The 13,143-nt window shown below is 37.5% G+C and overlaps 1 protein-coding gene across 2 annotated transcripts in view; it reads right to left on the bottom strand.

Moving 5' to 3' along the window:
• LOC140150765 (uncharacterized) overlaps positions 1 to 1,932 on the bottom strand; it is a 34,196-nt gene extending 32,264 nt beyond the window's left edge. The window contains exon 1 of one of the 2 annotated variants that reach the window (XM_072172868.1): positions 1,683 to 1,932. Coding sequence is in view for 1 of the 2 variants with exons in the window: in XM_072172867.1 (XP_072028968.1) it covers positions 1,679 to 1,707 (29 nt within the window). In the remaining variant the exon portion in view is untranslated. Of the gene's footprint in view, positions 1 to 1,678 lie in introns of both variants that reach the window. The other variant, XM_072172867.1, reaches the window with a different exon arrangement.
• Between the last annotated feature and the right edge of the window lie 11,211 nt (positions 1,933 to 13,143).

Consider the following 13,143-nt stretch of genomic DNA (forward strand, 5'->3'; position numbering starts at 1 on the left):
TCCATATCTTGAAAAGTATTGATGCTATGTATATAATTTTGATACACATTTATCATCATTCGTGGACAGCTCTATACAAGCACAGAATCCTAGTCAGCCTATATAATAGGCCTAACCATCGCAGCCAGGATCAATTCCCGATTTCGTATGGTAGACTGGGACAGCTAGCAGTTTCTTGCCCAGTGGAATGTCAAACTAGCGTTTTTTTCACGAGAACAGTAGGATCGAACTCGTGTCGTCAAGCATTCAATCGCACGCATCAGAGACTACTAGGGCGAATTTCTCGACGAGTGGCTTCCCAGCAAACACAAAACGTTTTTGACATCATTTGCAAAAGGTTATAAAAGGTTGTCAGAAAACGTTTAAATGTCGGGTTATATAAAGGGTATATTAAGAGTATAAAACGTTTTCATAACCTTAAAAAACAATTTTTGATAATCTACTGCTCAGCAAACAAAAATGTTTTACAAAAAACGCTTAGGCCTAAATGTCGTGTTATATAAATGGTATAAAAACGTTTTAATAATATTCCAAAAACATTTTTGACTTTTCATATTTAAGATATTTTTTTCCCAAAAAGACCTTTTTTTGTGTGTGTGTGTTTTGGGGAAAGATCTATATCTTCAATACGGAAGGTCACAATTTTCATATGATGGACGGCTTGTCATTATCGCTATACAATTTACTTCAAGGACCGTTAAATTTCAAAAATATCAATTTTTATTGCCATAAAATGCGTCTTATATCGCAAAAATAACTAGATATTTAAAATGCGATTCGATATGTCTGATCATGCTCTCAGGTCTCACAAAAATACTTGAAAGCGTCGCTATCCCAGCCCTTAAATGGAAAAAGTGCCTGCCTGTACGCAGCGAAAGTGTAAAGCATCCGCATTAGAAGTGTTTCGATATATTGTTCGATTTGATTTATTTCGCATTTTTTATGACATAATTCCTGAAAATGTTCATTAGACCACAAAAAAATCTTTGTTAGCAACAATAGGTAAACTAGCAATAAACGTTGGGATTTCTGTGGGACTTTCCCCATGTACAAGTTCAATGGCGAGTTGAACTTAAGTATAAGTGTAAGTGAAAAACTGTTGTGCTGGCAGTTTAGTTACTTTTGATGTGTTTTTTTTTCAAAGAATGTTTTGGATCTTATAACTTTTCTGAATTGTTTAAGCAGAATATTCTGGTTTTTTTTAACAGAACTTTCATGTTTTTTTCTGCTTTCACGCAGAATTGTCTGCTTTCAAACGGGGAAATAACAGGTTTGTTTTTCATATCATTGGCAACTAAGCTGTCAAGAATATTGCATTTTCTGACTTTTTTAGTATTACCTTTAACAATGTTTAACTGAGACTAGTTTAATAGTCTCAGTCTTTAAACATGTTAATGGACGTTTTGATAATTCTGCAGTGTCACGACAAATAGCCATTTTTGGGATGTACATAAAGAAATTCCTGTAAAATATCCGTGAAATGTCAATTAAAAACGACAACTTGCTGTTATATAAATGAAAACCCAACATAAATAGTAAAACAAACTTTTTCAACAATGTGACCCGTTGTAATTTTATTGTGCAAATAAAATTGCGATTTAACAATCGACAGCCTTGATTTTACATCAAATTTATCCATATAAAAATAATATTATATGATAAATAAATTGACACTTACTTACCTAATGCTGAAATCGTCAGTATCATAAACTTAAAGTAAAAACCAACCGTATCGCAGAAGTTAGAGAAGGCTTATTGCAGAAGTTAAGTACCGCGTCTCATTGGATCTCAGTGGTTAGAATGGTACTCTACCACTCAAAGAGATAGATTGAAGACAGAAAGAAAGACCGCCTTACTTATCGTGAAGGAGTAGCCGCAAACTGTGAGTCAACCAGATGCGCTGCAAACTTAAAATGTCGAACCTTGGAAATGATACAACTTTTGTCACAGTAGAGTGGGTCTTTTTAACCAAACATGCGATTGCGCTAATATCGAGAGTCACACCACCCGGATTGGGCATGAATTCAATTATTATTCTGAGATTGTGAAATTGGTTTCGGTGCCTTTTGTCATGAAGATAAATGAAGATAAACAACAAAATATAGTATTCATAAACAAATTGGTTTTCGAAATACAGTTTTTCCCGGGGACTTAAGACTACTATGACGTCAGAGATTCAACAAAACAATTGGTGATTTGTTTATTTTTAGAAATTATATGATCCTGCAATCTAACAAGATTTTATTCCAGAACAATCTTGTCTGAACAGATTTATGTTCATAAGTTTTGAATTTGATATTGAATTGCTCATATTGTATAATTATAACCAGGTGGTGGCCGCATTGCATTCTCTAAATTCAGTAAATTTTCATCGTCAACCGTGTAATTGAATGGTATTATTTTGAAATTTTAAAACGCTTGAAATATCACAAACAAATAGGCCTATGTTGATAAATAATATAAATACATGCTAAAACCGTTGGGGTTCGATAATGAACCCCACAAAACTAACCGACTATTTGGAAAATGCCATACGGCCGGGCGGTTTCACAAGTTGCCGGCTCGATCATGTCATCCGCCGCCTGATTATAACTTCCCCATGTGGGGACGTGACAAAGCAAAGAGGTTTGTGTTTATGGATGTAGGGGTGGGATGTGTTGTCAGTCGGTGGGCGTATGTTCCGCTCACGAAGAATGGGGTATGTTGGGTTGGGTTTCATTGCTTTCGTGTATAGCTGTGGGTATGTTGTGGTGTTTTTCTACAATACTCAGCTTCGTTCCGATGTGCGGCATCGAGTGCCCAGCTGTCAAAAAAGCTCGACGTATGTGATATCACAGACTACCCGTATCAGAGACGTCCGTGAATTACGAGTGCCCCGAACTGATATTGTATAATCTACTTATAAATTTTGAATTGTAAATAACTATGTTAAGGAATCGGATACCATTTGCACAGTATTTTTTGTTGGAGCTGAGAGTACATCAGACATATCGAATTGCATTCTGAATACGAGGAATGTCCTTCTGATATCAAATAATTTAGATTTTTTTTAAATTCGCAAATTTTATGGCATATTATTATTTTTAAATTTGTGATACTTAACAGTCCTCGAAGTAAACTTAATTAATCTACGTACTGAGAGTGTATGTAGCTGGAAGGAAAAGCAGACGATCAATTGAAAATTCTGACCTTTCATATTGAATATATAATTTTTTTTTCAAAATGACCAAATTTTTTTGGTGTTTTTGTGGAAAAAATTAATATCATCAATGCAAAAGGTCCGAATTTTTTATATGATGGACGGCTTTCCATCCCAGCTACATACACTTTAAGTTCATATCATTAGATTTAAACAATTTACTTAGCGGACTGTTAAATTCAAAAACATCACTTTTTAATGATTTGCCATAAAATGTGTATCAGGGTGTCCCAACAGTAACTTAACATTGTGAATTGGCCATAACTTGCTTTGTGTTAAGGTTATACAGAGAAACGTATAAAAGACGTATAAAGTTGTTCTCTAAAACCGCGTTTTCTCAGCAATCAAATATCGCAGTGAGTCAAATGTTGGTGCATGGATGTATCTTTACATTGTTTTTGTGTGTTTATACAAATTTTTAGAATCCGTTTGAAAATCCTTCGTTTAAATCATTTTTATGCACCATGTTCAAAAGATCAAAAACACGTTCCATGCAGTTTTTTTCAAATGTTCGCTCCGTATAAAACCACGCCGAGTGATTATTTTCTCTTTTTTTGTATTGTACTACAAATCGACCAAAGAAATAATGTTGCCATGGGGAAGAACAAAATACAGTACCGATTAAATTTTATTAGCTCGTTTTTGGGAACAATTTTCGAGAATCTTGTACCACAAAACACTGTTTTGTTAAATTATCGATATCTGGATTGTGGAACGTTAATTTTGATTTCTAACTGCCTACATTATTTCTCAAATGTCTGTCGCTTACTTTACCATTTGAATTTCACTCCAAATTTAAGCTACTTTTGCAAAAAACGAGGTTTTTCGCCATCGATACCTCCGACATTGACAGCGGTAACAAGCTTGTTTATCATAAGAGCCTGTTATGCACTATTCCATAAGTATCAGTTTGAGATCGTTAATTTTCATGTGCCCCAGTAGCTCAATCGGTTAGCGCGTCGGACTTACGCTCTACTATATAGGGCCTAATACTATAGTTTTGAGCTGGAAAATTTTGGTACGTGTTCGAGTCCGTATGTGGTCCATTCCATTTAGTTTAGTTTATCTTTCTCTCACTTTTTTTTTCTTTTTTTCTTGTTCGTTTCTTTCTTTCTGACTGCAGCGATTGATTGGTTTTGCCCGGTTTTTTTTTCATTATATAATTCAGCAATTTTTAGGCCTATACTAGTCTATAAAATAGGCGCGGCCTATGAATATATTTTTACAAATTAGATTAACAAAATATTGGTTGTTGGTTTTGTTATTATTGTTGTAGTTATTGTTGTATATATTGCATAATCAGGGTATGCATAGGCCTACTAGGCCTGTTATAGCCTAGAAGCATTGCGACATCATCCAGGATAATTTTAGAAATTGAAAATTTAGAAAATCCAAAGGAAAATTGCTCGGAAAATTGCCGAAAACGGCTGCCCACAATCACCCCCCCCCCCATCTGCCCATATGGTCCTATAATCATGGTCGCCCCCTCCCCATCCCTGCAACATATTAGGATGACTCACGAGCCGCGGTTTGTCCGTGCCCTAGTTCAGATTGATACACTATTGTACGCGTGAGTTCATTCTTTTATGCATGGCTGTTTCCATTATTAACTTACGCCCCTCTGGATTCAAGCCTTGAAAAGCAATTGAATACCTGAGTGGAAGAAGGGCCCAACTCCATCAAAACTGTTTTTGAGATATTAACAAAAAACTTAATATTTGGAAAAGTTTTATAGACGGAATGTTTTCATCTTCAGGGGACCTTTAATACATGAACATGCAGTATTACATACATTCGAAATCATATATGATGTTTCCATGGCAACAGTACAGGTCTTAATACGAGCTGGAGTTGGGCCCTTCTTCCACTAATATACTGCAAGTGCCAGTTACGTAAGCAGATTTGTTATAAATAGCTACAGAAATTTGAAAATTGTCCATTAATTGCACAAGTAGAAGCATGTAATATGTTAGCAAGAAAGTTTATTGTTGTGAAAAGTAGATTTCATGGATGAACAAAATTCCTCTTTAACCCAATATTTGTGGAAGAAGGGCCCAACTCCATGGAGTTGGGCCTTTCTTCCATGAAAGCCATGATTAAGTGTACGTGGAAGACTATTTAGAGAGTGGATTTTGGGTCATCTTTCACACACAAGGAAAAACAGTCTGCTGGCAATAAAATGGTGGGTCTAACTCATTTTTGTAAAAAATTGGAGTTGGGCCCTTCTTCCACTCAGGTATTCAATTGTATTTAACCTTAATAGTGTTGTTACAACAATTGCACAGTATGTAGATAATTCTTTTAGAAATTTTATGATACCAAACATGCCTATGTGGTCATGACCCCTTTGGCATGAAATTAACGGATATCTACTGTACCGTAAAACCCACTTTTATAAACGCAAAATAAGTCTCGTCATTTGAGATGTGATAACACGATATAACGTGTTATCGTTTTCAAATCTGTTTTGTTTCATTTTGCTATGTTTGTTTGTTTGTTTTCAATGCGTAATCTTCATTTTCTGTTTTATCTGGATTTTATATGGAAACTGCTTAAGATCTTTTTTGAGGATTCGATGAACAGTTGTACGCGGTACGTTGTTCTCCATTGAAAGTCGACGTACTGATTGTCTTGGGCTTTTCGCCACCGCTCTCCGTATGACATCGATGTTTGTAGCCAGTCTTCCTGTTCTTCCACGTCCTGCCCGAGGTAGATCATGAACAGATCCAGTTGATAGGACGTTCTGCACTAGTTGCTGGATTGTATTTCGACTGGGTGCATAATTTACATTAACATGTTCCCTAAACTTTGCTTGAGTGAGTTTGTCCGACTTTGTCTCGGCAAATAATCTGAATCTGTTGATCTGTAGGAAATTCATCTTCACTTCAACTGTTTTAAAGTAAAGTTTAATACTGTCAATATATCCTAATTATAATCTAAAACAGCAGTTACGCTTACGCTAGGCCATGTAATCCATGAATATTCATACCTAAATGTAGCGTGTGCAGTGAGTGAGCCAACTCTATTGTTCATCAGGGAAGCACATCATTCATGTGCTTGAACAAAAAACATATGAGCTTGCTTTTGTGGATTTGATACATACATATGTACAGCCGCACAGTAAGGTCAAGGGGTCATCAATAATGCTGTTTTTGGTATCAAAATAATTCTAAAAGATCAATCTATGTGAATATGTTCTCCATTTTGGTATGAAGTAGAAAGTATTTGAGATATGGCAAATTCACAATGTTAAGTTACTTTTGGGACACGCTGTATATTGCGAATTTCAAAATATTAGTATTTGATATCAGTAGGACATTCCTCGTATTCCAAATGCAATTAGAGGTTATCCACGTTACTCATGTGTGACTTCGAACAAAAAGCGCTTGTTCCCGTAGTATTCCTCCGGAGTATTCCTCATTCAAACCAATTTAATACACGATCTTGCATGACTTTGGCGGGCTATTTTGAAACAGTCATGGTTGCACATGCAGGTACTTCTTTTGAAAATAAACAAGGTATAGCAGTCGCTGATAGGATATGCAGCTTATAGAACACGTATAACCCCTATTCGATATGTCTGATGTGATCTCAGGTCCCATAAAAATACATGAAAACGTCGCTATCCGAGCGATGAACAAGTGTATATCTAAGTAACACGTGAATGATATCATGTAGGAAACCTATGGCACATAATTAATATTAATAATAGAGAGATTGGGATGTTCCTAAACGCAGCACGTGGACCGTACGTTTTCACGTACGTTTTTATGTACGTTAATACGGTGTTAAATATTGCTAGTCGATAGTCTCAGTTCCAAACTGGATTGTGCTCATTCATCACGAAGGAGAACAAGTCGGCTGGAATAAAGACTACAAATTTGATCTCATCTAATCTAGGTCGATAGGGGACATAGTGATTGAAAAATTAATAGTAAGCATAGTCTCTGCCTAATTCAAACAGCCCGCTTTTAATTTTGACTAAAATTTTGACTTAAAATGCTGCTTAAATTTAATTGTATTTTTGTGCTCCCCAAATATTATAGTTGCCCAAAAACATATAGTTTGATAGACTAAAGTTCACTACATCCATATATCATGACTGTACTTTCAAAATGAGATTTGTTCGTCCTGAATTTTAGGCGCGTTGCATGAACTTCGACATGAGGTAAAATCAGTATATTTCAAAGTAGCATCTGCGTTTTATACTAGGTTGGAATCCAAAATGGGAAATCGCAATGTCATTTTTTGTACGCAAAGTATCACACACATTTCAATGGGCTATCTCTGCGTATGGATATCGCGTATAAATTTAGTCGATTTTCAACACATCGCTGTACCTTTATTATAATGATTTGTTACAAAGGATCATAATAGTAATTAGACTTTCCTTCGTATGCTCATTATCATTGACTGTCTTTAACATATTGTAAAATGGACAAATTTTCGGACGTGGAAAATCTTCGAAACTGGCTTAATACGTGACCTCGCTTCGATACAGGAGAGTGGTTTTGAATAGATCAACGTACGTCCGATACCTACGACCCAATGTCTAAAATAATAACTGACATAGGTCAATATCCTTTCCGACATGCTTAGTAGCCAAGTCCGTAGAATAACCACACACTATGTACACATTATATAGCCTACATATTGGCCACATTTTATTATACGATAAATACGAATTTAATAATTATGGTAACAAATATGCTCTAGCAAATCGGTTATACGATCAAGTAGCGTAGCCGGGGGGGGGGGGGAGACTGCCCCCTGACAAAAATGAAAGAAAAAAGTGCCCCTCTGACCAAAGGGCAAAGGAAAAGAAAAAAGAAATTTTGCACTTTCAAACATGCAAACCATCTCAAAAGTTAGTCTTTATAGTAGGAAACTTTCTTTCGCGAAGGCACCATGTCAACAATGCCTAGAAAAGTTGCTTTTTGTCTTCTAAAAGTACGTAATTTTTCGCCATTTGCTGCTATTCCTTTTCTCCGATCAGCACCAGATAGATCGGTCTTCCTTTACGCGCTATTTAACCTATGTAAACCAATCAAGGATCGTAATTGACAGTGACATCAGACGCGATAAATTCTTTTTATCTCTGTCTTTAATTATAGTGTAAAGTACAAAATATTTGCGCGCTGCGCACGCATATCGTCCCATAAAAAGCCTTTTTTGGAAGCTCGAAGACATATACAGAAATTGTCAGCAGTGCCCCTGAAATTTTATTTTCACCCCTGACCAAGAAAGCTGGCTACGCCCCTGATATGATCGAACTGGTAGGCATATTAAATATTCGGGATATTAAATATATTCCTGACCAGCCAGAATATGGTATGGGTTGAACGTTGAGCCTGCCTATATGTCGAGTGGTGTCCTCGAACTGTGATGGCCCTCCATATCTTCCTGTCTTGCATTGCTGTTGTCATGTCAGTTGTTTCAAGTCCGGTGTCTTGTTTCAAAATGTCGACATATGTTAGGGCATGCTTTCCAGTTACCAGTTGAGATACAGGTTCTGTCTTGCTTCTATATCAGTGACCAGTAAACCGAGTCCTTCTCTCTCTGATCTTGTCCGATAACTTTGGAAGGTCACCATACAGCTCTTTGTTTGTCATGTGTTGTTTCCAGTGGACATTACGCATTGACCTTAACAGTCTGGTATAGCAGCCACCCAGCTCCTTTGCCAGTTTGGAAATGACTGTCCATGACTCACACCCCTAGAGCAGTACCGATTCTGCTGTTGCTGTAAATAGGCGCTGTTTGAATCTTGCTGAGAGCGACGACTTCCAAATCTTGGCGATCCCATTACAGGCTCTCCAGGCTGCTGCTTTTCGTATTTTTACATCCTTTTCTGAGCTCTTCATCCACGCTCCTAGGTACTTGAAATCTGGGACCTCCTCAATCTGTGTTCCACTGTTTGTCTTAATTGTGATACCTTTGTTATGGTTAAATGCCATGAACTTGGTTTTGCCAGCATTCACTCTCAGTCCGACTTTTCCAACTGATGTTTCCACATGGCTGAGTAGCTTGTTTGCTTGATCTATTTCCTCTGACAGTAATGCTATATCATCGGCAAAATCAAAGTCAGTGACAACCTCTGGACCAATACGCCTACGTTTTCTTCTTTTCTATTGCTGTTCTCAGGGCATAATCCAGTACCACTAGAAATAAATATGGCAGTACACCGGCCAGTATTTCAAAGAGGTCTGTTTCTCCATCAGGTGAAATCACTTTTGCTTTTGTCTTTGCATACATATTGCCAAGGAACCCCATAGGCTTTCAGGATTTTCAGCATTTTTCCCCTATGGATGGTATCAAAAGCCTTTCGAAAGTCAATAAAGGTAATTATTGCTGGAAGGTTTGATAGCTTTGATCCCTTCGATGAGCCTCCGTAGGGCAAGAATATGGCCGACTGTGGTCCTTCCAACTCAGAATCTATTTTTATTGTTTCTCAGGTGTTCATCGAGTTCTGGTCTGATCCTATTGAGGATCATCCTATTGAAGGTCTTTGCCACTATCGAACGTAAGCTGTAGTTTCCAGCTTGGCTGAGATCTCCAGACTTGGGTATAGGTACTATGTTTAGGATAGACCACTGTTCTGGCATTTTTCTCTCGCTCAATGCATGGTTACAGAATTCAAGAATGATATCATCTAAGTCGCATCTCTTGAGAACTTCGGATGGTATGCCATCTTCGCCAGAGCTTTTACCTTCCACCAATGCAATTTTTGCCTTTTCATATTCCTCTTGTTCGAATGGCCCTGTTTTGATGCTGAGCTCTTCTAAGACTGCTGGAATATCTTCATCTTCATCATCAATGTCGGGGGGGCTTCCTAGTAGGTTCTTGAAATGGTTCTACCAGTTAGTAACTCTTTCCTTCTGGGTGTTGCCTTCCTTTCCTAGATGCCAATCTGCCTCTGATGTCATTTATGAATCTTCAACTCTGGCCGTGTTTACTGTTGGCATTGGCCATTTCCACGTCTGTTAACTTAGTGCTAAGATCTTCTTCCTACACCTGGTTGTATGCATCTACGAGCCTCTTATTTGCCTACAGTCTGTGATCTGTGATCTTTAGTTGTATTTACCTTATACACCTTGTCTCTTGCCTCAGTCACTCTTGGATCGCTTGAGAAGCGTACCCTACGTGTTTTCTTCTTCACAGGCACAGTTTTATCTGTAGCTTCCGTGTGGGCTGTTATTAACCTTTCATACTTCTCTGTGGCTGTTTCACTTATATTTTCCAATGGCTGGAATCGGTTTCGTACTTCTATGGCGTATCGTTTTGAAAGTTGCTATCGGTACTTAGAAGCTTCCAGTCATACTACCTTTTCCTAGCAGCAGTCTTTTTCTAAGACCCAGGCGCACCTTTGCTGAAACAATTCTGTGGTCTGAGCTAACACTTGCAAAGGAGCTATATGCTTCGGAATTCAGCAGACTGTTCCTCCATTTCTTTCGGACAAGGATGTAGTCAAGTTGATATTTGTTTCCTCCAGGACTTACAAACGTCCGTAGTTTGCCTTTCTTCTTTTGAAACATTGTGTTTTAATGATAAGATTCCTCTCAGTCGCAAGGTCCAAAAGAAATTTACCATTCCTGTTTGTTGTTCCATGATAGGTAAATCTATCAGTCCCCTGTGACCATCGAGAGATTGTGAGCAGGGATGGAGTCAATAGCTCTTCTCATGTTGTCATAATGACTCTCCATGATGTCTTCATCTGTTACATTGGTATGGCAGTAAGTGATTATTATCGTTGTTGCTGGATTCCCTTGGAAGTTGACAGTGCTAACACTGGCTAGAGAGTTTGGGCATGTGTGTTGAGTAGCACTCCAACCCCAACCCCCCCCCGATTGCTGCTCAAGCCCTGTTCCTTGTAGCTGATGATGTTATTAGTGTTTTGCCTAGAACCTTTTCGTATCTGACTGGCTCATCGTGTGTGATGCGATGCTCTTGACTTCCTAAAGCCTCTATGTCATATTTGATCAGATTGGATACAAACTCTTCTCTGCATCGCTGCTCTCTAATGGTTCTTACATTCATAGTTGATATATTTACTATTTTCCTGCACTCAGCAAATTTTCTCCTCCTGCCGGCATCTCTGATTTTGGTAAATCATTGATTTTGGTAAATCGATGTCTGCACCAGGAGAACCAAAATCAGTATTAGTAACTCTAACCCTAGTGTTATTAAGTTGTGCCATCATAGTTTTTCTATTGCTATTAATACTGTGGTCGCAGCTCCTACAATATGGTTTGGTATTGAAGTTTACCTTCTCCTGTTTGTCCAGTGGCCGTTGAAATATGAGCAGTCTTTCTGTCATTCACGTCCGCCCTTTGCTATTGAGATCTCCGTCATTGAGGGCTGGCTTATTTATGATGATGATATCTGCGCATGGTCAAAGACGATTCCTTACTAGCCACAGACCGTCCGCTGGAATTGTTAGAACAGGAACATTCGTTGTAATGAACAAAATAGCTTTTGGTTGGACCATACAGTGGTCGGACCTCATGTCTTCGCATCAACTGTGACCTTTAGTCCCCGACATTGCCCTTATAAACTCACATCGTCCTGGACCACGGTTGTTTGATGTGATCATTTATTAATTTTTCTAACAAAATATTATATAATGTTCAATTCTAGACCTGTATAATACCAACAGCTATCATACAAATAACGGTATTATACACATATATTTTGTGTATATTTTTAACATAGATTTTCGTTTCTATATCAAATTATTCATCTTTTTCTGCTTTTTTGTGGTAATTTTTATTCTATAAACGGAACATTTGTGTGCAAATTGAGGGCGCTATTTACATATATTTCAAATTGAGATTAGCGAAATAATATGAGTTATACATTACATTTCATGGTAAAAAGTTTTTTGAAAATTCCCTTGTCATTTGTTAGTCTTTTTGCTGATGTTCTAACAAGATGCAAACAAGATTTAAGTTAAATAGCGCCACCATTGTTCAACTTTTCTTAAAAGTGACTCAGTTTTACATGCGATCAAACAACCGTAGGACCAAACCATGACATATTTTTTATACATACATGCGCCAGGAAAGGGTTATAATGTTCTTTCATGTGCAAATGACCATTCTTAAACACTTGAAAATGTTCCTACAATCTTATTGGTTCTTACCCGTGTGATATGACACGATATCACACGGGTCAGCGCGTGTGCATCGACGCGATACGCGTACTCGCTATTTAAACCAATCGGAGGCACATAGCAACAACGTGACTGATCGATTTTAAGTCCTAGGTATAATTCCTTGCAAAATGTAGGATTTAATTTGATTAAAATTTGTAATACTTATGATACTTTTATTTGAATTGAAGTGTTTGGTATTGTTTTTAGCCACTGTCGTGCATCTATCGTCTCATATAACACGGGCGACATCATTATTTTTGGCGTAAAACACCCCGGCTTCGTCTCGTTGTTTTACTTAAAATAATGATGTCGCCCGTGTTATATGAGACGATAGATGCACTCCAGCGGTTAAAAACAATACCTTTATTCTCTAAATATCACACTCCAATCGATTTGTGCATCTATCAGGAACTATCCCTTTGTTATGCTATAATAGCTTTTCGAAATTTACCTGTTGAAGGTCGTGGTCTACATACATCAGTGTCCATAAAAAGAGAAGATATATCGATCTTCATATCAAAAAATGACTGGTGCCCATTTTTCATCAAAAATTTTATATCCTTATTTTCATGACCTCTTATGTTTTGAACACTTGCAATGAATACAAGGGACCGCAAGTTATATACCCATCAATACTTTCCAAAAGTGACCAAAAGAGCCCAAGTGATGTTGTTGCTGTAAAGCCCTCCGTCATACATGTTCAGTTGGAACTTGCATGCATCAGGAACCAGTTGTTAGATCTTTTGCAAAAGCATGGTGCTTTGTGGTATAGTAAAAACTATATTTAAACTTA

The sequence above is a fragment of the Amphiura filiformis genome, chromosome 4 (genome assembly GCF_039555335.1).
Source record: "Amphiura filiformis chromosome 4, Afil_fr2py, whole genome shotgun sequence".
Classification (NCBI taxonomy): Eukaryota; Metazoa; Echinodermata; class Ophiuroidea; order Amphilepidida; family Amphiuridae; genus Amphiura; species Amphiura filiformis.